The 27,012-nt window shown below is 40.0% G+C and overlaps 1 protein-coding gene across 1 annotated transcript in view; it reads left to right on the forward strand.

The window, feature by feature from the left end:
* The window catches only part of LOC112307497 (transcription elongation factor SPT5-like), a 47,209-nt gene extending 20,434 nt beyond the window's left edge, over positions 1 to 26,775 (forward strand). Inside the window, 4 exon segments of the mRNA XM_053918070.2 lie at positions 3,968 to 4,126; positions 5,282 to 5,361; positions 25,933 to 26,196; positions 26,198 to 26,775. Of these exon segments, the coding sequence (XP_053774045.1) occupies positions 3,968 to 4,126; positions 5,282 to 5,361; positions 25,933 to 26,196; positions 26,198 to 26,689 (995 nt within the window). The 3' untranslated portion in view covers positions 26,690 to 26,775.
* The last annotated feature ends 237 nt before the right edge of the window (positions 26,776 to 27,012 follow it).

The following is a 27,012-nucleotide window of genomic DNA, read 5'->3' on the forward strand; positions in this document are numbered from 1 at the left end:
TTTGTCATCCGTCTTTACTTTGTGGGATACCAGTTTTAAGTTCAAATACAAAAGCACTTAACACATATTCAGAGTCACTGAAATTACGTAACAGCAGTGTTTGGTTTTTACCAGGAAAGTGGAAATGCTGCACAAAACTAACTCAGTTGTCTTTATTTCACTTCTTGATACGCATGCATTCTATCAACCCTGTCTGCCTTTAGCTTACTGGTGAATAAGGAAGGACTGACCTGTCTTTCCCTCTCTCCTGTTATCATTTTCAGTGTAAGTGGTTGGCTAACACAGGGAAGCAGTGAGAGTAGGAAAGCATGGTAGTGTTTCTTGCTCATTCCTGGTTCTCAGAACACCACTGCTTCGTTTCTGCATTCAGAACAAGTTGTAGATGAAATAGAGAGCATATATCCCCTTGGGGTAGGTGGAACATACTTGTCTTGTACTTGTTTTGGTCTTGCTGAAGTCTCCCACATGGTAGGTCCACTGGAATTCTGTGCTCTTGGGGCGCTGTGCATATGGTATATGAATGGGGCGGCAGGAAATGGAGGCACGCCTTGCATGTATCTCCTCTGCTCAGGTGTGTGCTGCATTGTCCCATTGGACTGACAAGACACAAACTCAAAGGTAAAAATTAAGAATTTCAAGATGGTGAGAGCAGAATACTAAGCAAAGGAGGGGCCCTTCAGTGTGAAGGTCCCTGTCCCATGGTTGTACTGGTTGTATACCCATGAAGCTGGTGACAATATCCTGTGAGAAATTCCATGATAAAGACATACACAGGGTTCCATGGAAATGCCTCACTGGAAAGGAAGAAGAAAGGGGGAGGGGGACTCTCTATGGGAGGTAACACTGGAGCTGAAGCTTCAAGGATGAGCAAGGTTTAGCCAAATGAATGAAAGAAGAGGAGAAGAGCATTATAGTTGGAGAAACAGCAGGTGCAAAGACGCAGAGGCATTACAAAGCGTTGCAAGTTTGGGTCACTATGTAGCTGTTAGATATGGCTCTGTTGCAGATGGGAGTGGGATAGCAAAGAAAGTTGAGACTTAAGGAGTCTTAAAGGCATGTGAGTGCCAAATGAAGGAATTTAAATGATCCAGAAAGCTATGCAATGTCATTGTAATCGTATAAGCCGAAAAGCGACATAAAAGGGTTTGTATTTTCAAAGGGTCTTTTTTTATGTGGATGATAGGTTTGAAGGAGGGAAACAGTAGCAGGAGAAACCAATTTGAAGCCATTGTTGCTGTTCTGCAACAGAGAAGCTCAGACTGTAGGATTCTTTAATTTTGTCCCTTTAAAAAATTGTTGGGAAAGGCAGACTCGCATTAAGGAATGAGAGTTAAAATAGTAACTAAAGCACCATGCCATTTACAGCAATAACAATTGCTATGGAATTAGGTTCTTAAATCAACTTCTACACCACTCTCTTCAAAGCACTGGACAAATGCTTTGACAAATATGACGAAGAATTTTTTTAAATTTCATCTATATCCTATTATTATTCAGTGATCGTTTTGTTGCCATTGCCAAGGGTTTAACAATTTTCAACATGTTTTTAGCTATACCGGTTTATCTTAAAGCAAGAGCTATGAAAAAAAAAATCTGTGAGCCAGGAATTATTCTTCCAAACATCAATTGGGTGTTGTTTAAACTCTATTTATTATGCAAGGAATCAGGGAATTGAAGCAAATTTCCAATCTCATCCTGACTTCCTCACTTTAGATATCTGTCCGTACCCAACAGGAAAACATTCCCCATCAAAACATTTCCCCCGTAAATCTAATTCATCAGGGCAGTGCTTCGCTACCTTTTTCATGGAGCAGCACAAATAGAAAGTTATTATGTCTGTATGGCACTCGGGGGCTAATGGGCAAGGACACTTGCCGCTGTGGGGGGCTCTGGCTGCGTGGGTCCCTGCCCATCTGTTTGTGGGCTGAGGGAGCCCTCGCTTGAGTGCACCTGCAACCCATTTGCAGCGCGGCAGCCTGCCTCAGCACATAAACCGGGAAACCATAACGAAGCCTTTAGTCCTTCCAAGTGTCAATGTTAACTAGTTCAGAGCTTCTCGAATGTTAATATGCTTACGCAACGCATTGGGATCTCATGAAAAATGCATATTCTGATTCAGTGGGTCTGAGATCCTGCATTTACAACAGGCTCCCAGGCGGGGCCAGTGTGCTTCATGGACCATACTTGGTGTAACAGGGAACCGGAACCTTCATCAGTACACTTTGTAACGGAAAGATTACATAATTTTAAGCAATTCATATGACTTAGAAAAATTATAAAGCTCATAAAGTTTTCTGACTTTTAATATTAGTTAGTTACCAGAACGCCAGAAACAATATGAAACAGCCTCTTTCGAATGGCAGGTGAAGTCCAACATTCGTATTTGACTAAAACTGCCTTGGTTCTGTTGTACACCTCTGCTGTATTCGCAGCTTCAAATTGTTGTTCTTGGTAACACTCTAAAACCTATTTTACAGTGATTATAACAAAGTTTTTTCTTATAAGGAACACTTGCCTGGAGTGCAGAAAACTACTAAATTTAGTTTTCTTATAATCAAAGGAAAACCCTTGTAAAGGAGAGTGAGAGCTGATTATTCGTCAAGTCTCTTTTGCTAGATTGGACAAACTCAAAGAAATGCATAATTATGTTAAAAATTATTACATTCTCCTGGTCCTTGATGTAGAGAAGTTATGAAAAGAATCACTTGACCTTAAACAAAATATCCTTTTCTCCTCAGATTGAGACTAAAGTTTTTGCTCTAGAAACACTGTTTCTTTCTGTCAGTGAATGTGACTCAGAGACCATAAGTGATACGCTTCATTTCCAAATGGAAATAAATATAAAGGCAATTGTAAAATTGACTTTCAAATAAAGCAGAAAGTTGCACTTAAGATACGTTCATTGGCATTATAATTATTTGAAGAGAAAACAAATTGTCAAAATTCAAGCATTTTAAAAATAACACATGTAAACTCTCTATTTTATACATACCAGTTTTTGAGTAAGAGAAAGTATTGATATGCTATGAAACTGAAAATGAATTAGACTTCTATTCAAAGTCAAATGATGAAAAATTTTTACCAAAATACTTATTTATATAAGATCCAAATACCTTTCTTCAACCTCTTGGAAAAGTTTTAGTCTACCAATCCTTATAAGCATAATGTGAGACATTTGAATATACATTTATTAATAGGAAGTAAATTCGACATTATTGAGAAATCTACTATCTGTAAAGTCATGCAAACGAAATCATTGGTCCTTAATGAAAATGTCTTTGGAAGGAAGGATTGTTGTAGCAACGACTGTAGAACACTGACAAATGAAAATGTTGCAGATGTTTATAACTCAGGGAATAAAGAAGATGATGTGAGAAGACAAATTAATGATTCTGGAGGCCTAAAAAATTACTAGGCATTTGAATGAAATGCATTATAAAAGCGAACTGCAGAATTCCACTACCGATTCGTGGAGGCCTCCCTGCTATGCAGAGCTAAAACAGTGGGCAGGCCTTTCTCCGCGTGAAGGAATTGGCCCATCTCACATCAGTCCTTTCTCCATCATAGAGAAATCATGGAACAAAATGTTTTGACTGTGGACGAGTAGTTTTATGGCCTATAAATTGTAATACATGGTGTTTTATGTTAGAGAAAAGGGCAGTCAGATTTCATGCTTCGGAGCGTAAATTGATTACTGTCTTGGGATCTGAACATAAATCATTTTTCAGGGCCTCTTATTGTAATTTCAACCAGTTGGTAAAAAGCATTTTATTTCTTATCTGCATTGAAAAAATTAGACTTAGACCATTATAGATATTGAATGACAAAACCTGGCGAAGTGGTATCTTATGTATATGAAGAAAATAGGAGTTTAATGTGTGTCATAACACCCACTCTAATTGTAAAGATTTTGGTTAATGAGAAAACTAGCACTCTGCACTCTCTCCAAGCGATTATCTCCTCCCAGCGATTACAGGGCAGGTGATTGCAGCCCAGCAGCGGCTGGGCCGGGAAATAAAGTCTGAGCGCCCGAGTCCCACCCGGGGAGAGAAGAACGCGGTGCCACGCCTGCGGGAAGCACCTCGCTACGCGCTCTGCCTCTGCACGCTCATGGGAACGAGTATCTGTAAGGAAAACTGCTTTTTATAAGAATCAAAGCTTTTCTGAAACAGCTAAACAGAGCTTCCAGAATATTCCTTATTTAAATACCAGGCACAATTAGAACCAAAATTTAAAAATACTGTCAGCGTAGTAGTAGTGTGAATTTATCCACCTTCAATGTTCCTCAACAAGCCGTTTCCTCCGGCCTTGAATACAACTATCTCTTGAAGCTAACCCCCCGGGGCCCCTTCACAGAGCTGAAATTGTCAGCAAATATATTATTTATCATGATTAACTCGCCTAATATTCCTATTCGTTACCCACTCCATACCCATCTTGCTGCTTAAGACACATGCCTTGTACCAGTCTAAGAAATAATTATTTTCCCTCTGTGCCCCAACAATTCTCTCCTCACAAAGATGTCACTCAAAATATTTGCCAACTTACATGACTAGCAACCAACCAAGAAATATTTCTCTGTCTTCCTCCCCGTACTTACCAACATAACCCTCCTTTCACTAGTCAGGGCATCTTCCTCCGTCCCCGGTTGAACCACCTTCAGCCCCAGGTCTTCACCCTTTGAGTGGCAAAATGCATTGTCGCCTTGTAGGGGCTGGGCCACCCTCGGGCGCGGCTGCAGGCCTTCTGAGCTGCTCAGGATGGCTCCCGCAGCTGTAATCGGTTGCTGTTAAAAATAGGTCAATTCTGTTTTTCAGAGCCAAGAGCTACTTTACAAACCTTTCTAGCTGAAGTGGCGAATTGAGAATGAGGGTCTTATTTTCTGAAAACAAAACCTTATTGCCTAAATAACCATAGCAATTATAGAAACTCCATGTTCAGTAATAGCTGAGGCAGCTGGACGCTGTAGAAAGACCATAGGCTTCAAACTTAATAAATCTGGACTTAAAGGCAGCTCCCCTGCCTCGGTGCTCTCGAACATGTTGTGCAGTCTAATTTACCTTCTATTTCCTTACCTGTGATACGGAGATAAAAACACCTTAGCACATTCACTTGGGGTTAATGTGGGATAACTTTTTTTTTTAATTGTTGTTCAACTATAACTTACAGAGAGGATTTAACATAGTGCCTGGCTACCACGTAGGGAGTGTGTGATGAACAGCAGTTCCTATTATTCCTCTTCTCTACCGTTTCTGAGTTAACCCTGATTAACTTGTAGCAGGTATGCCCTTCATCCTGGACCCCCTTACAGGCGTACCTCAGATGTTGCGGTTCCCATTCTGGACCACCATAATGAATCAAGTACTGAAATAAAGCAAGTAGTAATCTTTTTGCTGCTGGAGGGTCTTGCCTTCCATTTGTAAAATCTTCCATTTGTAATAAAACTGCGCTGTGTGGATCGGCAGCCCTTAACCCCTCACGTGTCCTGAGTGCAGGCTCAGAGCTGTTGTGCACGTGGGAGACTTCGGGAAAGGGCTGCTTCTGTGAACTGCAGTCTTCTGCCAAGTTGCTCATAGGTGCCTGACTGGCTCAGCTGAGCGGCCTTCCTCACCGCACTTCTGCTGCAGCAAGAGCTTGTCTCTGATTTGCTTTAGTACAACACTGAACTTCTAGGCTAGCAGATGCGGATTCCTCTTCTACCTGTGGATATAACATTTTTGTTTAATCACAGCAAATTTGGACGCATTTATATTATAGTATTTCTTGATAGTATAATCTTTCTTGATAATTCCAAATCATCAATAAATTTAAATTCTTTTCTGGGATGTTAAAAAACCATTTAAATAAAAAGCTTAAAATCAGATATAAGAAGTTATTTCTAGACACAAGGAAAAACAAAATGCAGTTCTCAGGAAGTTACTGACCTTCTTATCGGCTCTCAGAGAGCTAGGGGTACCAGCACCTGGTAGTTGTGTGACCTTGGGAAAGATAATTAACTTTGTAGAGCCTCAATTTCCTCATCTATAAAATGGGATAATAAAAGTATCTACTTTAGAAGAAGCTAAGGAGAGTAAATGAAACATTTGTATGTGAAGTGCCCAAAGTAGTACCTGGCACATAGAGATCTTAGATACATGTTAGCTATTTTTAAAAATTTTTTAAAAAGACATTTAATTATTGCTAAAGTATTACAATGATAACACCCACCCCCCAGATAGTTGCTTACTTCACAGCTAAGGAAAGTACTAATGATATAATCCTTACATGCTAAAGATGAGAAATCCAGTCCTTCTTTTTCCTATATTTTTTCAAGAAACATGGGTTGGCTATTATTTATGTTTTTGAAATATTAGAAAACCAAAAGCTTTTAAACATGTGTGCCCATTTCTAAGTGGTTTCTAGTCTTTTTTTGGTAGATTTTTCTGAGACACTTGGATGAATGGGCCACTCCCTGAATGTTCTATCTCTCTTTTTAATTTTATTTAATCTTTATTGTGTTTTTTTACATTATCTTTTAGTTCTCTTATAACCCTCTCCTCCCAGCAATCATCACACTGTTATCCATGTCTATGAGACCTTTTGCCTTTTTGCTCAATCCCTCCACCTCCTAACATCCCCCCACCCCCACCATCATCTGTTCACTATCTGTGAGTCTCTCCCCATTTCCCTTGTTAGTTCAGTTTGTTCATTAGATTCCACGTATGAGTGAAATCATATGGTATTTTGACTTTCTCTCACTGGCTTTTTTCACTTTGCATAATGCTCTTCAGGTCCATCCATACTGCCCCAAAGGGCAAATTTTCTTATTTTTTATGGCCTAGGAGTATTCCACTATGTAAATGTCCCATACTTGTTTTATCCACTCATTTACTGATGGACAGACACTTGGGCTGCTTCCATATGTTGGCTATTGTAAATAATGCTGCAGTGAACATAGAGGTGCTTATGTTTTTTCAAATTAGTGTTTTGGGTTCCTTAGATATATTCCCAGGAGTGGGATTGTTGGGTCAAAAGGCAGATCCATTTTTAATTTTTTGAGGTATTTCCATACTGCTTTCCACAGTGGCTGCACCAGTCTGCATTCCTATCAACAATGCAAAAGTGTTTCTCTTTCTCCACATCCTCACCAGCACTTGTTGTTTGTTGATTTATTGACAGGTATGAGGTGATATCTCATTGTGGTTTTAATTTGCATCTGATGATTAGTGATGTTGAGCATCTTTTCATATGTCCATTGGCCATCTGTATGTCCTCTTTGGAGAAGTATCACAGGTCCTTTCACCATTTTTTAATTGGATCATTTGTTTTTTTGGTGTTGAGTTTTGTAAATTATAAATTTTGGATATTAACCCCTTATTAGATGTATTGGTGAATATGTTCTCCCACTCCGAGGGTTGTCTTTTTGTTGATGATTTCCTTTGCTGTGCAAAAACTTTTTAGTTTGATATAGTACCATTTATTTATTTTTCTTTTGTTTCTCTTGCCTGGGGGATATATCCGATAAAAATTTTTTAACAGTAATGTCTGAGTCTTTGCTGCCTATGTTTTCTTCTAGGATTTTTATGGTTTCAGGTCTAACATTTAATCTTTGACCCATTTTGAATTTATTCTTGTGTGTGGTGTAAGAAGGTGGTCTAGTTTCATTTTTCTGCACATATCTGTCCAATTTTCCCAATAATTGGTGTTGATAGTTTATTCAACATCACTTATTGAACAAACTATCTTTAGCCCATTGTATGTGCTTGCTCCCTCTGTCGAATATTAATTGACTTTATAACACACACCTTCTCTCTTAACCCCTATATCCTCTACCAGAAAGATAATGCTTTCATCACAGACCTGATTGTGGTAATTATTCATTTTATACACATTTTGCATTTCTATAATCCCAACCTCCAAGCCACCCCATCACAACATTGCTATGTATGATATTAAAACAAAGGCTCTGCATAGTTTTAGCAGATGGGACCTGAGCTAGGGAGTGGGCAGGTTGGAAGGTGGAGAGGTGGCTTATAGTTCGCACACTGGAGTTTGGACATTATTCTAGGTTATAGGAAGTTAAATAAGAGTCTTAAGCAATGGAGTCATAGGGATTATCCTGTGTTGGTGGATAGGATGAACTGGAAGTAGAAAAACTGAAGGCAGTGACATCAACTGGGACTACTACAGACAAGACATGATAAAGCCCTGGCTGCTGTGGCTCAGTGGATTGAGCGCCGGCCTGCAAACTGAAAGGTGCCCACTTCACACATGCCTGGGCTGGGGGCGTGTGAGAGGCAACTGATTGATGTGTCTCTCACACACTGATGTTTCTCTTCCTCTCTTTCTCCCTCCCCTCCCCCTCTCTAAATATAAATAAGATCTTTTTAAAACAGACATGATAAAGATCTAATCTGGGACAGTGAGAATGGGGACAGATCAGGGCTGAGGTAATACAGAAGATAAATAGTAATCAGAACATGAGGTCCAATTGGATATAATGGAGTCTAGAAGACATCCCGTATAAAACAGATGCTTCTTCAGCAGTGCACTGTGTTAGGATGCTAGGGCTACTATAAAACAATACTTCACACCGGGTAGCCTAAAAACAGAAATTAATTTTCTCACACAGTTCTTGAAGCTAGATATCCAAGATCAAGGTCAGTAGGATGGATTTCATTCTGGGGCTTCTTTCCTTGGTTTGCAGATGGCCACCTTCTTGCTGCATCTTTATGAGGTTGTCCCTTGGCCTATGTTATCTGTGTCCTCATCTCTTCTTGTATTGGATTAGAGCCCACCCTGACAGCCCACTTTAAACTTAAGTACCTCTTTAAAGATCTTATTTCCAAATATAGTTACCTTTTAAAGAACTTAGTCTTCTTCTTTATTTTTCTGTTTGGTACCCATAGCTTTCATAGTAAATTTGGGCAAAAATTATATACAAAGAAAAACAACAATGGTGTTAACATTTATGAAATGCTTATCGTGTGCCACAGACTATGCTAACTAAGCACTTTATATATACGGTTTCCTTCAATCTTTATGAGAACCCTATGGTGTCAATGCTATTATTATCCCCATCTTGCAGAAAGGGAGGACAAGGCAGCACCTAAACAAGTACCTAGGCAAAGATTTCACCTTGAAGGTGGTGAACATTGAATTTGAATCCAGGTGCTCAAACGCCAGATCACATGCTGGAAAGTTTCCTAGCTCATTTAATTTCTCAAAATATGTCTGCAACAGGAAAAGAATTGAAGGTTTTGAGAGCCCCCGCCCTTTGACCAGAAACTGTCATGCAAGTCTTCACATTAACCCTCATCGCCAACGTTCAACTCAGCTCCAGCTCCTAGCACCAGCTCCCTCGCCCACAAAATGACAATGAAAACAGTGAGCGAAGAACATTATCTCAGATTCTGAAAAGAAACAAAATCTGTTTAAATATTCTAAAGTGGAATAAATAACTTTTTGCTTTCAGGTGGGATATTCTGAAGGAGGTGAGGACCATTTAGAGATTTGAGATATATATGAATTAATAATTCTAACAGTAATTTCTCAGGCTACCCTCTTTTTACCTTTACTTTTCTGTCTTCCCTAACTTGTGATTTGGGGCAGTGATTATCAAAAATTTTTACAGTTTAATTTTCTATTTTCCAAGTAAAATATTATATTGTATCACAAACCAAGCAAAACAGTACTTTTCTAAAATTAGAATTATTTTATTTATTTTTTAAAGATTTTATTTATTTACTTTCAGAGAGAGGGGAAGGGAGGGACAAAGAGAGGCAGAGAAACAGCAATATGTGAGAGATATATCAATCAGTTGCCTCTCACATGCCCCCTACTGGGGACCTGGCCCAAAACCCAGGCGTGTGCCCTGCCTGAGAGTCAAACTGGTGACATCTTGGTTCAAAGGCCAGCACTTAATCCCCTGAGCCACACCAACCAGGGCCAAAAGAGTACTTTTTCAACAAATTTAGTTTAAGCATTGATATTCATATTTACTTACTAAACAGACAATCAATCAGAAGGCACATTAATATTTTGGTGTTTTCCAGTATGTTAAAATTTGGCATATATCACATTAGAATGTGTTTTTTCATTAGTTTTAATTACAGTTTTCAAATAACTACTTTAAAATAACTAAATTGTTTAAAAATTATTAAAACACAGTTTTATAAATAATAAATAATAATTATTAAAACACAGTTTAAACACAGTAACAAATGCTTGCTGGGCCCCAGAAGCCCCTCTGAGGAAGTTCACAAATTGCAGACCAGTAATGGAGGGAAGTGAAGGCATCACCCCCACCCCAGTGCCTGATGAGATGCGGCCTCCCCTTCCGGAGCGCATTTATGCTGGCCGGCACTCCAGGCAAAGCAGCAGGCGTCAGGCTCCATTGATCTCAGACACACAGAGAGTCCCTTATCCATATGCTCAGATATTTGATGCTCTGTCCCTGCCCAGTCACAATTAGTCACTTTCTGTTAGTGACTGTGAATATAAAGGAGGCATTCTTGAAATATGGATTTCATTTCAACAATTAGGGAAAGCGAAGCCAGTAATCAGTTTTCTTCATTTTTTATGTCTCTAAATGAAATAGCTTTAGTCTATGGCTTTTATGCATGCTAATGAAAATGTCCCAGCCTTAAGCCTGGTCCCAAAGTCCCAATTCTAAAATGAGGAAAGCAGCTAAAAATGGGGTGGTAAACTCACCTTCCTTCCTTTTCTTTCTTTCCTTCCTTTCCTTTTCCTCCCTCTTCCTTCCTTCCCTTCCCTTTCCTTTCTCCTTCCTTCCTTCCCCCCTCCCTCCCTCCCATCCTTCCTTCCTTCTCTTTCTTTCATTAGAGGTCATTGTGCCTAGTTTATACAGCTGTAGCATTTTACAGTCAGAAGGAAACTTAAAAATCATGCAGACTATGTCTTGCCTCTAGAAGAATTCCCTAAATAGAATTTCTGATGGACTCTGATTGAACATTCTTGTGCAACAAGCTTCCTATTTTATCACTCCACCCTTGGAAGATGAGAATTCATAGCAAGTTCTCTGTTACATTGCATAGGCACAATCTAGTCCATCACTAATTGATAAACATCCAGGTTGTTTCCAAGAGTGTTTCTCAACGATGTTGCGATAACCATCTTTGTGAGCTATTTCAGCAGCAAAGACTTCCTCCAAGTAGAATCACTGAGTCAAAGTCTATGTGCACATTTTTTACTTTAATAGCTAATGCTGGATTACTTTACAAAAAAATTGTGCTAATTCACATTGCACCAACAAGGTATGACAATGCCTATTTTCCCATTGGATTTTATCAAGCTTTTAAACTTTTACCTCTCCATGAGCTGAAAAAGTATCTCGGTTGTTTCAATCTGCATGCCATGATCACTGCTGAAGGCAGACATCTTTATACATGTCCATCGGTTGTCTGCGTTTGGTCTTGTGTGATTTGTTGTTGTTGATTGTTTGCCTGTTCTCTTTGGGTGGTTTATGTTATCAATTTGAAGGAACTCTTCATTGATTAAGGGTTAACCTTTCTACTGGTACTCATGGAACTAAGTTTTAACATCTGTCCTGCCTTATCTTCTCTGAACAAGTTTATTTCTCTATGATTCTCTTAAGATGTGCTGCTTGCTCATAAATGAATGCCTCATCCTAGAAGTGACCTGCACAGCGGGGCCACACAGTGTGGTCCACTGACCAACAGAACCGGCATCATCTGGAGATGGTTAGACTGCAGTCTCTCGAGTCCTATCACAGGCCTTATAAATCAGAATCCTTGGCTTTACAGGATGCCCCAGTAATCTTCATACACGGTGGATTTTGAGAAAGACTGCCACAGAGCATGGAGGGCCTTTAATTCTTGCTCCTGGCTCTGGTATTTATATTAAGATTATCATAGCTTTTTAGGTCACAATAACTAAGTTCTTTATTCTGCCTTCAAATAAACTATTGTTAAATTATTTCCTTATTTCTATATTTATTAACAGACATTTGTACCTAAATAAAAGGTTTCACCCTTATTCCCAGTACATTTCATTGTATTCGTTTCATTATAGCTTTCGAAAGGAATCTCTAGGCCCAGATGATTTAACTGGATAATTCCACCAAACACTTAAAGAAGAATTAACACCAATTTTACACAATCTTTTCAGAAAATTTAAAGAGGGAATACTTTCCAACTTATTTTATCAGACCAGTATTATCCTGATATCAAAAGCAGTCAAATAATGAACACACAAAAAAACTACAGACCAATATCTCTCATGTCTTTAGACAAAAAAAGAAAAGCTCTCAAATGAAACCTAAAAATTATTTAAAAGAAGTATACACCATGACTAAGTGAACTTATTCTTGGTATGCAAAAGCTGGTTCATCATTTCAAAATCTATCAAAGTGATCCATCATATCAACCAAGTTTATGTAAATCAAGAAAAATTATATGGTTATATTAATTGCCACAGAAAAAGTATTTAACAGAATCTAACATCATTTATTATAACAACTTTCAGTAAGTTAAGGTACTTCACCTTAATAAGCAGCGTCTATAAAAATCCTACAGCTATCATCACGCTTAATCGTGAAGGACTAAATGCTCTTCCCCTATGGCCAGGAACGAGGTCAGGGTGTTCGCTCACATGGACCACTCCTAGGCAACACAGTACTGGAACATCTAGACACTGCAATAAGTTGAAAAAAGAAATAAAAAAATACAAATTGGGAAGGAATATTATAAAACTATTTCTGCTTGCAGATGACGTGATGTATGTGTAGAAAATTCCAAGAAATCCCCAGGCAAACACACACACAAAAACCCTCCAAGAACTAAGTGAGTTCAGCAAGGGCACAGCATATGAGATCGACATGCACGGGTCATTCTCATATTTATATACTAACAATAAGGTGTGAAACTGAAATTAAAAATGCAACACCATTATAATTATTCCAAAGAATAAAATACTTCAGTATACACTTACCAAAATAAGTACTGGGTCTGTACACTACAAATTACAAGATGCTGATGAAAGAAATCAGAAAAGATCTAAATAAATGGAGGGAGTTGCCACGTTTCTGGATTGGAAGACTCAATAGACTAAAGATTCCAATTCTCCTAAAAGTGATCTGTATTTTAATGCAATTTCTGTCAAAATCCTAGCAAGGTTGGTTATTTATTATGTATGTATACATTTATTTACTTAATAAATGAGCTTAGTCAACCATTTATTTGGAAAGGCACAGAGAAAGGGACAGACACATACATTAATAGAACATAATAGGGAACCCAGCAATAGACCCACACGAATATGCTGATCTAGTTTTTGACAAAGGTGCAAAAATAATTTAATAGATAAACTATTACCTTTTCAACAAAACAATGCTGGAGCCATTGAACATCCATGGGAAAAAAAGATAAATCTTGACTTAAACTTTATATGTCATACAAAAATTAACCAAAAATGGACATAAATGTAAAATGTGAAATTATGAAACTTTTAGAAAAAAAAGCAGGAGAAAATTTTAGGAATCTAGGGGTAAGCAAAGAGTTCTCAGACTTGACACAGACTGTATAATCCATAACAGGAAATATTGATACATTGGATCTCACCAAAATAAAACTATTGCTCTGTGAAGCCCTTGTTAAAAAGATGAAAAGATAAGCTAGACAATGGGAGAAAAATATTTGCAGACCATGTAGTCAATATAGGAATAGTATCTTGAATATATAAAGAATTAACAAAATCCAATAGGAACAAACTAATTAATTCGATTAGAAAAGGAGAAAATATAGGAGGGTTCGGATAACAAATTTTGTATATTTGCAGTGCAATGCTACTCGACATTAACAATAATGCATTTCATGAAATGCTAATGCATATGTCATGGAAAAATCTCAGAGGCATCATGCTGATGAAAAGAGGCCAGGAAGGGTATGTGCTACGATTCCATCTAGATGACCCTCCCCAGCAGGCTAATGTAACCCAGCATGACGGAAATCAGAGAAGTGCTTGCTTGAGGGAGTGGTGGGTGGGATTGTCTGGGAAGGGGCACATGGGGACTCTCTAAGTGGATGTCAATATTTTCCATCTTGTTTGTAGCACAGGCTACATGGGTATGTGCCTTAGTCAACATTCATCAGCTTGTACATTTATATTTATGATCTGTGCTTGTCATTCTGTAAAAAAGCATAAAAAGACAAATCAAGAAAATTCAGTTGTAAGGTAACAAAAAATGCCTTAAAACTCAAATTTCAGTCCTGTGGGACCTCCCATAGAGATATAGTAGAATACCATCTGGCTCTTAACTATTTGAATAATCACACCCAATGCACAGTTCAAGGGCACAAACCATAAAAGATAAAAAGAAAAAAATCATCTTATGGGGTAGACTCAGCACCCACAGCAGTTTCCTACATCATGTGTTGCTCCTCCTTGTCCTTCAGTATCACAGCTTTTGTCCCTCTCCCCAATGAGTCATCAAGTAACTTGTTCCTGTCACCACTTGTTCCCGTCTAGTTTATTTCTGTTTTGTCCTGGATACACTTGTTATTCATTTAACCTTTCTTCCTGTTGTCTCACCAGCTCCCACCAGGCTCTGCGTGGTGCTGTGAGCCATACCCCCCAGGACTGCAGACACTCGGTAGACAAACACAGAGCTCCCTCAGCTCTGACAGGCTCACAGCTGCTCTCCTGGCTCGCACATGCTGGGGGAAACAGTAAGCCTGTCCAAAGTGCAGAGACTAGCAGCAAGTAAGCTCTATTTTCAGCCAAGGTACCCATGCAAGCCTTGTTTTGATGCCCAAGTCAGCTATAGTTAGAGGGGGTGGGGGAAGAGAAGACCAGGACATCTGTTCAGCACACGATGCTCCGTGGTGAACGAGACACAGCGCTTTTCCAAGGATCTTAAGGATTTCACGGCCTTGGCAGTCAGACAAATTCATAAACTTGTAGTTCTCAACCACAGTGCTGTTTGAAACGGGGTGATAGGCACAGAGAGATGTGGCTTACAAGGACAGCAGGGTGGGGCTGGCCTCTAGTGCTCAGAGATAAGGTGTTGAGTGGGTTTCCCCACAGACTTTCTGTGTACAAGTCACAGGGAGCAAAATAAGTATTCCTATTTTCTGTTTCTTACCTTCAAGTGGCTGAGCCAGGATTTGAACATAGCACCACCTGACTTCCAAGCATGAATACTTCCCACTCTGACACGATACTTCTTCCCGATCGCCACGAATGTCACATTTCTGTGGCAGAAACAGATCTCTGAGTGAGAGGTCTCTCACTGTGTCTGTTTCTTTCAGGGGAGGCAGTGTTAGGGATGCTTTTTTGAATGTCTGTTTCAGCATGGAGGTGTTCTATAAAATCAAGTTTGTTCCTATTGGTTTGGCTCCCAGAAACCTCAGGAAGTTTCTTCCACTCGTTACCTTAAAATGTGTCACGGCAACAGCTGAGGGGCGGCAGCCCTAGGCTGGCATCTGCAGCAGCGGCGTCCAGAGGAGACTCGGTCTGTACAGAGGGTAGCTGCAGCTCTTACCAGCACGCACTTCTATTTTTGGCTCTGACACAGAGAAAAGGCCGATTCTGTGCTGATTTCTCATACATACATTATTCCCTTTCCACACAACTTCCGCTGTCCCTTCTGCATGTCTTTTCTTAATAATATTCTACATAAGTACAGATTTAGTTGTTATACATGTTGATAGAGATTCATTTTTAGTTGTCTTTTACCAGTCCTTTAAAATACTTCCTTGTGTGACGAGCCAAGAAAGACATCCCCCCATGAAAACAAAAGAAAGATGCACAGAAAGAATAAGGAAGGAAGCACCTTATTTCTTGGTAAATGATTGCAAAATATAATGCCAGAACACTCCCCAAACCCTGTCAGTATTAAAGAGATAATTCAACCATATTTACCTTCTATCTCTATTTTTTTCCTTTTTTTAATTTTAATTTTTTATTGTTATTCAATTACAGTTGTGTGTTTTTTCTCCCCATCCCTCCACTCCACTCCACCCCACCCCAGTTGAACCCCCCTCCCTCCCCCACCTCCACCCTCCCTCTTGATTTTGTCCATGTGTCCTTTATAGTAGTAGTTCCTCTACCTTCTATCTCTTAATAGCAAACAAACAGTGAAAGAACACCCACCAGGGACGTCTGCTGCTGCTGGTGCAGAAGCCTCCTAAGGGCTGAGCAACATATTGGCTTCTGGTGTGGGGTCAGCCTTGACTCAGAGCCAAAACCTGCTTTTCCCTCCCCAGTTACAAACACTAAAGGCTCTCCTATACCTGGAAAAGAGGTTTCCAAATGTTGTTCAGCATGAAGAGCCCTTACTTCAAAAGAAAATTTAGCCCAAAGTCCAAGAAATCTAAATCCATAGAATAGAATTAAGCAAAGCTGCTCTGGTTAAGTCAGAAAAAAGAATGTCACCTGCCCCCACCCCCATCTCTGCAGTCCCTTCCTGCCCATGAGACTGAAGCTCTGTCCCAAGCAGGGTTCATTAAGTACCCAAATCCATAGGTGACTCCAAAACGTCTATACTGTCTGCTTCCAAACCCCTGTGCCAGGATCACCCCCTCTATGTGCTTGACGCTGCATTAGCTCTCCCCTGGCCTCAGGCTCGTAGATGCTTATTGAATGAGTGTGTTTTGGCGTGGCTGACTGTACAGGAACTAGGAGAATACATACATGAAAAGAAAGATACGATGTAGGCCTGCTCTCAAGGGGCAAACAATTTGGTCAACAAAATGTTAGGAAGAGGGCAAGTAGTGCAATGAGTGGGGGCCTCTGTTTACAAAAGCAACAGCCATTCAGAGACCCTTACGGACGAAGTGGCTCTGACCGTCTCATGAAGGGGGCGTCAGGATTGCACAGGTAGAGGGAAAGTGATGGAGTTGAGAATTAGTAATGCCACTTTGTGGGCAGGCAGGAGCCAGCTTGACAGGAAGGAGGGGTTGGCGCTGGGGGGAATAGACATGCGTGTGGATGGGTATGTTGGGGCTGAGCTGTGAAGGGCATTTCAAGTCAGGGAGCAGAACTGGGTGCAGTTGGTCTTGCAGGGGAACCATTGTCCTTCACTAGGAGAATGACATGGTGAAAGCGGTCAGTTAAGATCTTGAGGAGGAGAATAACGGGATTCAAGTCATAGAGTAAGAAAATTAGTCTAGCAGTGTTATACTGACGAAAGAGAATAGCTAGAAGGCTGCTTTAATAATGAATGAGCTCGCTTCTTTCCTGCTGGTGAAGAGATGTGTATGCCCACACTAGAATTCAGAAACTCCCACATAATTTGCAGCAAATGCTGACACCAGTTCTTGTGGCCCTTCTTGTGCAGATGAAAACAACCCAATATTGGGCTTCAAACAAGTTCATATGTTTGCAAACAAGTACATTTGGGAAAATAAAAAAAAAAGATAAAGCATTTGCACTGTTTTACAAACTCAGTAACAGTGTCTTGATCGGTTTTATTTTTAAACTTCTTTTGTATACTCGAAGTTATGGCAGTCTTTTATCTTATCAACTCCAATTTTTAAAACTTACAATTATAAATGTGCCGGTTCCTGCACGTGTTTCCCGGCAGTGGTAGGCGTCACATGCGGTTCACATTTTAAGTTACTGAAGCTTCTCACCCCTGCTTCAGCTGTAGCTTTAAATGGCTTGAGGACATCCTATCTCTGTAACACCCACAGCGCCTGGCTCAGTGCTCTGACTGTGGCGGCCGGTGAGTGAGTGTGTGGAGCATGAAGCTCTCAGATCATACCCAGCAGATCCCTCTGTCTTTGCAGAGGTTCCTAGCTTTCTTGCTGCATTGTCTGTGGACCATCCTGTTTGGAGAAGGGGCAGAAACTGCTTTTGATTGTTTTCTTCCGTTTCTCATCATAGGTGATGGATTAGCATCCCCCCCATCACATTTTTTCACTATTTGTTTCCTTTCCTGTTTTGCTTTTCAGGCTCATCTTAATTGGGAAGAGAAGGGACTGCATTAAAGGAACAATAGAATCAACAAGTTTAATATACGAATCAGAAAAATTCCTAAAGTGCTTTTCTCCAAGGCCGAATTTGCACACAGAAATTCACATTCATTAAGCTAAAGGCAGAGAGTGTCAAGGCAGCTGCAGGTTTAATAGAGAGGTCAGACACTTTCTCTTTGTCATTCCTACTGAAGACATCATTAGAGCTACAGTAAAATAAGAGAATGTCACAGAATGTCAGCCTAGTCATAGTGCAACTGTTCTTTTTTCATTAGTGACTCAGCTGGTTGCTGTGGCAACCCCACTCTAGTATCAAGGATACTAAGGCTGATGCTTTCCACCTCTATTTTCAGTTAGAATAAATTGTGCTCCCACCTCATGGGCTCCTGCCATGATATTTATATTTGGGTCATGATAATAAAGCCAGTTGGGAATACATCTGTTGAAATTCTACCTAGACAGACAGTGTTTCCCCCTAAAAAGGAGAGTGAATATAGGATTTCCAGGTTTGATTTGAGCACCAATTACCCTGTGGGGGGGGCAGGTATTCCCCTCTCCCCTGTGCATCTCGTGGGGAGATTACAGAGCTCTCATGTACTTGTTCTGCACATTCTCCAGGCTGGCTGGCTGGCCGGCTCCAGAAAAATTAGGCAGTTTGCTTTCGGTGCCCCCTCCCTGACTCACCCAGGGGTCCACCTATTTAAATGCTTCCTTCTCAGTAGGCTCAGTACCATTTCATTTACTCACTCATTCATTTAATTGAAGAGTGATTAGAATAGGCCAAGCATCATGTTAAACAGCACATTTAGCTGCAGGTTTAGCTAGAGGGAGGGGTCCAATTGGGAGGGACGAATGTGTATGCAAATGCTGGAGGTATGGGCATATTTTGAAAGTTCAGAGGAAGGAGAGGGTAAGTAAGCTTGGGTGAATGGGCAGATACGTCCCAGGGGAGGGGATGCTTTAAGTTGGTGTCTTAACGCCTGTGTTCTCCAGTTGAATGCCTTGTGATTCAGAGCTGAAGTCAGGCCGAAGGACTTTCATCACAGCAAAGGCTTATCTGGTGGAAAGCCTGCTTGCTCTTTCCAAATGTATTAATCCTTTTGAACTGAAAATATTTTCTTGACATCAGGATGGGCTCTGTTTCAAAAAAGAAAAAAAAAAAACCCTGGAAAACAAAGCCAGCTTCAGAAAATAGTCTTTGGAATCAGAGCAGACCCAAGTGAAAAAGTTGATTTTGAAGATCATATGGTCAATTCACCTTTTCTCTTGAAACGACACATTGTGAGAGTCATCCTTTAATTTCCAAAGCAAATAAAGAAAAAGATACTGAAGAAAAATGTCCTATGTTCCTTACAGTTGGTAGGGCATAAAAGGATCCCTTACTGCACCTATTGCCTATAAAACTAAGGTTTTTGGTGATTCTGCAGGGTTAATAAAAGCATATCTCACTCTTGCATACCAATCACTGTTCAGAAGTACAGATGACAGCCTTCTGAAGCCATTATGTAGAAGACAGTGTTATTTATGAAATGCATAATGAAGCAGAGCCTCTTGTGGAACCAAAATTGTGACTATAATGGTCTAGGAATGGCCTTTCCTACTGAGCCTGCATCACTGCATAGCCCAGAAATTCAAGCAAGACCTTCCAAGATGAATGCTCTCCACAGACTGCTCACAGCAAAGAGTGTTGCCAACACGGTCAGCCAAATGCAAAGAAACATGCAGATCAGATCAGGACATGGGTCTGTGTAGGTTCCAGGGACCTGACCAAAGTCCTCTGCCCGGACCCTTGAACAGGGACGGCAGGCTTGGTATGGGGAAGAGGCTCCTTGCCAAACTGCGTTCCTTAAAATCTAACCAACAATGGAATCTAGTAATTGCAGTAGTGAGCATCACCAGTATACTGTAATCTTTAAACACTTTGACAGAAATCTCATGTTTTTGTATAGGTAATACACATAACATTATACAAAAGTCAAAAAGTATCTAACTATGGACACAGTTCAAGCATGCCTCACTCCCTCTCCCAACAACTCAGCGTTCACCTCCTTGGAGAAGGCCACCATTACCAACGTCTTGTGTCTCCTTCCAGGGATCCCATGCTTGTAGATACACATATTCATGGAAATACTATGTATACTTTCTGCACTTCAATTTTTTTCACTTAGAAATATTTCTTGGACATCATCCCACATTCCAAATGAGAATAAGCCACCTCATTTTTAAAATGACCCATATAGTATTCCTTGAATGGGGATACCATAAGCACTTAACCAATCCCTTTAATGGACATTGTCTTAATCTGTTCAGACCGCTGGAGCAAAACAGCACAGACTAGACAACAGAAATATACTTCTCACAGTTCCGGAAGCTGCAAGTCCAAGGTCAGCGTGCCAGCAGGGTCAAATGAGGGCCCTCTTTCTGGTTCACAGCTGGCACCTTCTTGTTGTGTCCTCACGTGGTAGGAGTGAGGGGTCTCTGTGAGCTGTCTAAGAATGTCTAAGAATGAAATAATCGCATTAGTGCCCTTAGTGAAGCCTCCACCCTCATGGCCTAAGCACCTCCTAAAGACCCCACCTACTAATACCATCATCTTTGGGGGTTAGGATTTCAACATAAGAATTTTGAGGAGACACAATCAGACCATAGCAGACACTGAGGTAGTTTTCAAGCTTTTGCTCTAACAAGCAATGAGTGCAAGTCTATCTATAGTAAAACTTGTAGAAGTGCAAGTGCTGAGTGGAATAGTGTACATACATGCAATTTTAATAATTTTGCAAAACTGTCTATGATCCAAGTTGCACCGTATTTTACTCCAGCCCAATATGTATGGGAGTTCATTTCCCACACCTTTACGATGCAATGTGTTATACTACTTTTTGCTCAGTGCTTCAGTTTGAGAGGTAAGAACTTGCATTTCATTGCAGTTTTAATTTATATTTACTTAGTTATGAGTGAAAGTTATATTTACCTTATGATGAGCATTTTTATACAATACAGAAGCATTCGTATCATTTTTTCTATGAAATATTTGTTCATGTAACTTTGCAAATAATTTAATAGGTTATCATCCCTTTTTTACTGATTTGTCTGTGATATAAGTTGCAAGCATTTTTCTCAGTCGTAATTTCCCCTCTGACTTTTCAAAATATTTTACCCTATATATTTCTTTAGTGTAGGAAATTTTTTGTTAATGACTTCTAAGTTTTCAGTCAGACTGAAAAAGACTTTTCCACTGGGATTTTACATATGTTTAATTCCCATGTGTTTTTATGTTTTAATTTTTTGAACACCTAAGTTGTAATCTACTACAATTTTAGTAGAAGAAGTAAAATGAGGATCTAGTTCAATTTATTTTTGCAAATGGCCCTTCTGCTATTTTTAACACCAATTTTTAAATAATCTATTTCCCCCCAATTATTTGAAATGCCTAATTTTTCATATGCCAAGTGCCAGAGTATATTTAAGTCAATTTTGGTGGTTTTGATCTGTTCCATTGATGTGTATGTTTCTATCACGTGCTAGTAACACAGAATTTTATTATTTGTATCTGAGTCAATTAAAGCCAGATCTATATCCTTCATTCTCCTCCCAGAGAGATTAGAGCTGGCTCCTGTAATTGCTCCTCCCTTGCCAGTAGACGGTGCAAGAGAGTCACTGCAGAAGGAAGGGACTTCTCTTCCTGGTTCCTTGTAATTTTCTTGGCCTGCAAGTCACCCAGTGATGTTTACCTTCAAGCTTTCCTGGCCCAATCTATGGCTGTCTGTCCACTGGATCTTAACCTGCTATCACCCTGGTGGCATGATTTCCTAGGTTCAGCTTCCTGCCTACCAGCTTCAGCCTGCTGACCCTCCTGTGGAGGACTTCCTGCTTACCAGTCAGACTCTGCCTGCCAGCTGTGAGCTAGCTTTGGCCTGGGAAAATCTCAGGGCCAGAGCAGGAACATACTTATACTAAAAATTAGTATATTAGTATAAAAATTTATACTAATTTTCTTTTGTTATTTACCTGAAATTCAAATTTATCTGGACATCTTTGTTCTCTTTTTGCCAAATCTGGCAATCCTACTCAGAAGATACTGCCCTGAATGAGGCATTGAGAAATAAATTAGAGAGAGGAGCACCTGCATCCTTGAAAACTCTGTGGTTGTTCATCTTTGTGGGCAGGGTGTGACCATAGGGGTTACTGCCACTGAAACGGGTTCTCTAATTCAATGGGGATGATGAGAACTAATTGATCACGGTGTCCCTAGTGCCCTACATGGGCAATCTATTACAGTATTGGCTGATCTACATAACATATAAAGCTGTAACAATGGTTGTCAAAAACCTGACTTAAGTAATCACAGTGGGGAATCTCATCCAGTTTCTAGACCTAAGTCAATCCATAGATCCCAAATCCCTGATTAGAGGGGAATCTCGTTCTCTTGTCTGGTTGAGGATTGGAAGTACATAAGTTGATTTAATATAGATATAGATGATTACAAATAGAACTGTTTATAGATATGTGTATAAATACATGTTAGTATGCACACATTTCTTTGCTCTGTCAGTTGAAATGGCCTAAATGAAATGACATCCCATTAGCATGAGCACACCTAGCAACCCTGATCTTGGTTCATAAAGCTATTTCCAATAGGAGGAAAGAGGGCTCCTTAGAGAAATGACTGTTAACAAGGACTGGAGCAGCTTGGCATCTCTTACTGCCAGCAATAATTATTTGCTCAGAAACAAATATGCAACCACATTGATGTATATGAATGGGGCATAGGAGCCAACTGAAAGAACTCCCCATAGCTAAGGCTGGGAAAACTAAAGCAAAACAAAAGTAGTATTGTATTATAATAGAAAATATAAAGTAGGTATTCATGAGCCCATACTGATATAAATAAATTATGAGGTAATTGTTCTTGTAAAGAAGAATTCCAGATAAATTATATCGATACTCTCCCTTAAAGAAGATAGAGCATAAGTCCTCATTCCTTAGGTGTGTTCTGTGTATTATGACTTCCTTCTAAAGAGCACAGTATGGGGAGGAGGGAAAAGGTAACCCTATGGCAGAGAAGCCTGACAAGCTCTGCTTCAGGCAGGTGACCAAGGAGAACATCAGCAGTGCTAAATCCCATTGAGCGTATGTATGTCTTTGATATGGTACAATAGAAATGGCACTTTACCTCTGTGCTCTTTTTCCCCAAAATTGATTATCCCAGTCTAATCCTGAAAGAAAGTATCAGACAATTTAGAGGAGCATCCTGCAATACACCTGATCAATACCCCTCAAAACTGCCACGATCATCAAAGACAAGGAAGTTCTGAGAAACTGTCACAGCCAAGAGGAGTCCAGGGAAACCTGGGATCTGTAAGTTATGCTGTGTCTTAGGTGGGATCCCGAAACCGAGTAAGGACAGTCAGTAAGCGCTAAGGAAATCTGAATAAACTACATATTCTAGCTAATAATGGCAAGTCAGTAATAAAGAGATGATAACCTATTAAATATTGTTTCATTAATTATAACAAATGTACCATATTAATATAAAATGCTAATAATAGGGGATACTATGGGGATATGAGAACTTGCTGTATTATTTTCTTATTTTTTTCAGTAAATCTAAAACAATTCTAAAAATAAAGTCTATTAATTTAAAAAGTTACTGGGAGAACAAAAAGAAGGTGAAATAAATACTTTTTCAGACTTAGAAAGCTTGAAAGAATCCATCAACAGCACATATGCCGTACAAGAATTGTTAAATAAGGTCCCCAGGCAGGAGAATGATACCATGTGGAAATCCGGATCTATTCAAGGGAGTGAGAAGCACTGGAAATGCTAACTGCGTGGGCTGAAGTAGTTCTTGTTATTTAAATCTGTTTTAAAAATAATCAACTGTTTGAAACAGAAAAATGTGTTGTGGAATTTATCATACATGTACAAGTTATATGCCAACATCAGCATAAAGGCCAGGAGGGGAGAAATGGGGATAAACTATTGTAAGATTTTTTTTATACTAGTTAAAGCTACACTGTGATAAAATAAAGATGTATACTATAAATCCCAAAACAACCATTAAAATAAGAACAAAAGGTTTTATCTAATAAGCCAAAAAATGAGGTAAAATTAAACCATGAAATATTTAAATCATCCATGAAACTATTTAAAACAGAACAGATAGGTCAAAATAGAAAACAAGGTGGCAGATTCAAACCCAAAGATGCCCATGTCGACATTAAATGCAAATGGTGTAAATATACCATTAAAGGCAGAGATTTTTAGATCACATAAAAAAGGAAGACCAAACTTTTAAAATGAAGACCTAAGTAGGTTATAAATTAAAGGATGGAAAATGATATAACACTAATCAAAAGACAGCTGGAATGGCTCTATTAACATAAAGGTACATTTTAGAGCAAAGAATATTACTCAGGATAAAGAGCATCACTTCATAATGATAAAGCAGCCAATTAATCAACAATATATAAAATTTTAGACATTTAATAACCTAATGTCAGGATACAAGCTGCCATATCATGACTTTTCACTTTCAAACAGCTGGCATTATAAAGGGATCTATTTCATTGTTCATTCAAACAGGCTTAGGCATGTTATCCTAAGACTTTGACTAGTTTTCTCGAATTTTGAACACCATGACTCAGTCCTGCTGAATTTCAAAAATGGTGATATTTTGACATTTGCCATGCTGGTTTTCATACATATTTTATGAGAATATCCAAATAAGAAGGCAAGAGTCTGTATATACTTTAACTGCAAATATTAGTGGGTTGATGGGATCATCACAGCAGGATCATTATAATGAAATTCTGGGGCCTTTTTCATATTAAATTCAGAATGATGCATTGTCACCATATTGACCAAGTAGGAAGAGCTTCCTACTAAGGTGATATGACAGCAGAAGAACCATTAAAAACAATGCCTCTATGATTCACTGCCTATTGAATTTTGATCTTTAATATCTTAAAAAAAATTTTTGAGCCCCAGGCTTCCAGAGTGTGGTAACGTGATGTTTCTATCCAACAGTGTGAAACAGAGACAGTGTTCCAGAGGTCAGTCAACGTGTGAGCAGAAGATCATGTAGCTGAGCAAGGTGTGGAAAGTCTTGTGTGTGGCTGGTCATAGAGTAATTCAATATTCTTTTGTTTGTTTGTTTTGATTTTAAAAGACAGACATTACAAACATTTAAGGTTGAGGTTTGTCTAGGGCCATTTTATACCTATTTGAAGATTTTCTGGTTTTCCCACTGATTCCAGTTATATTATCAATTATGAATCAAGGGATGTTCCAAAGTTTAATAATACTTTACAATGCTTTTAAGGTAATTAGTCATATACTTTGCTGACCCAATTTTTGTTATTATAAATCAACATGTTTTTCAATGATTTCCCAAAGCAAGTAGGATTCCAAAAGACTTCCAACCGTTATTTCTTCTAACAGATGAATACAGGAAAAGAGGGACTCTCCTTCTAGTCATGATATAAGGATCGTATCCGTACATACTACCACTTACTGACCTCCTTTCCTAACAGCTTCAAATTCACTGGTATTTGTGTCCATCAACGAGTCCATCCCTCGAACCCGACACTGCAGCTGATTACCGCTGTGTTGGAAAGGAAGCTGCTCAGTGGACAGCTTGAAGGACTCCAGGTGACCTTGGTTTGTTTAACGAAACATTTTCTTTTGTGGACTGTTGTTTAATCCGTGTTTGCCTTGTGTGTAGTTTACATGATCTGAAGTGGGTTTTCAGAGATTCTGCAGGACAGAACCAAAAGAGCCTGCTTGCTAGAGGGGCTGAGATGAGAGAGGTTAAGTGTGAGGGGAGGCTGGAAGAGTGGATGCTGCTGCTGTAGAGAGATGGTTTAGGGGAAGAGCTGAGATGATCAGTGAGGACTTAAAGGAAGCTTTTGCTGCACGATGTGCAATATAAATTCTTCCTCCTCTCAGAAACATCAGCGAACATATTAGACCTCTACAGTTTTGATGGGGGAAGAGTGCTGAAAGGGCTTCTGAGGGAGAAAGAACACCACAGGCCTATGGGGATACTCCCAATCCCCAAACACCTGGCTACCCAGACCCCTCATCCCCACAGGTTAACCCACAGTACAACCCACAGACGCCAGGGACACCAGCCATGTACAACACAGACCAGTTTTCCCCCTATGCTGCTCCCTCTCCACAAGGCTCCTACCAGCCCAGCCCTAGCCCCCAGAGCTACCACCAGATGGCACCAAGTCCAGCCGGCTACCAGAACACCCCACTCTCCGGCTAGCTACCATCCTACACCCTCACCCATGTCCTATCAGGCTAGCCCAAGCCCAAGCCCCGTTGGTTACAGTCCAGTGACACCTGGAGCCCCCTCCCCTGGTGGCTACAACCTGCACACACTGGGCTCAGGCATTGAGCAGAACTCCAGGGACTGGGTAACCACTGACATCCAGGTGAAGGTGCAGAACACCTACCTGGATACGCAGGTGGTGGGGCAGACAGGTGTCATCCGCAGTGTCACGGGAGGCATGTACTCCATGTACCTGAAGGACAGTGAGAAAGTTGTCAGCATCTCCAGTGAGCACCTGGAGCCCATCACCCCCACCAAGAACAACAAGGTGAAGGTGATCCTGGGTGAGGATTGGGAAGCCACAGGTGTCCTGCTGAGCATCCGTGGTGAGGACGGCATCGTCCGCATGGACCTTGATGAACAGCTCAAGATCCTCAACTTCCGCTTCCTGGGGAAGCTCCTGGAGGCCTGAGGCAAGCCAGGCAGGTGGACCTTAGCAGACATCTGGTAGATAGAGGGTGTCCCTGCTTCCTTCCCTGGCCCTTGGCAGTGACAGAGGATCTGGTTGTGGAGCAGGCCCTAGCCTGGTCGTTTAAGATTAAGGGTCGATTAAGACCCTCCTTTGTTTTCCTTTCTGGGTTCCTATCTTTCTCCCTGATGTTCATGGGAATCAGGGTAGAGTCTGGGGGAGGGTCCCCATGTTCTTGTATTTCCCCTTTCCCAGCTTGCTTTTATGTTTTTGTCTTTCAATAAAAAGCTATAAAAAAAAAAAAAAAAAAAGAAGCATGGCCCAAG

This window comes from Desmodus rotundus, chromosome 1 (assembly GCF_022682495.2).
Source record: "Desmodus rotundus isolate HL8 chromosome 1, HLdesRot8A.1, whole genome shotgun sequence".
Lineage (NCBI taxonomy): Eukaryota > Metazoa > Chordata > Mammalia > Chiroptera > Phyllostomidae > Desmodus > Desmodus rotundus.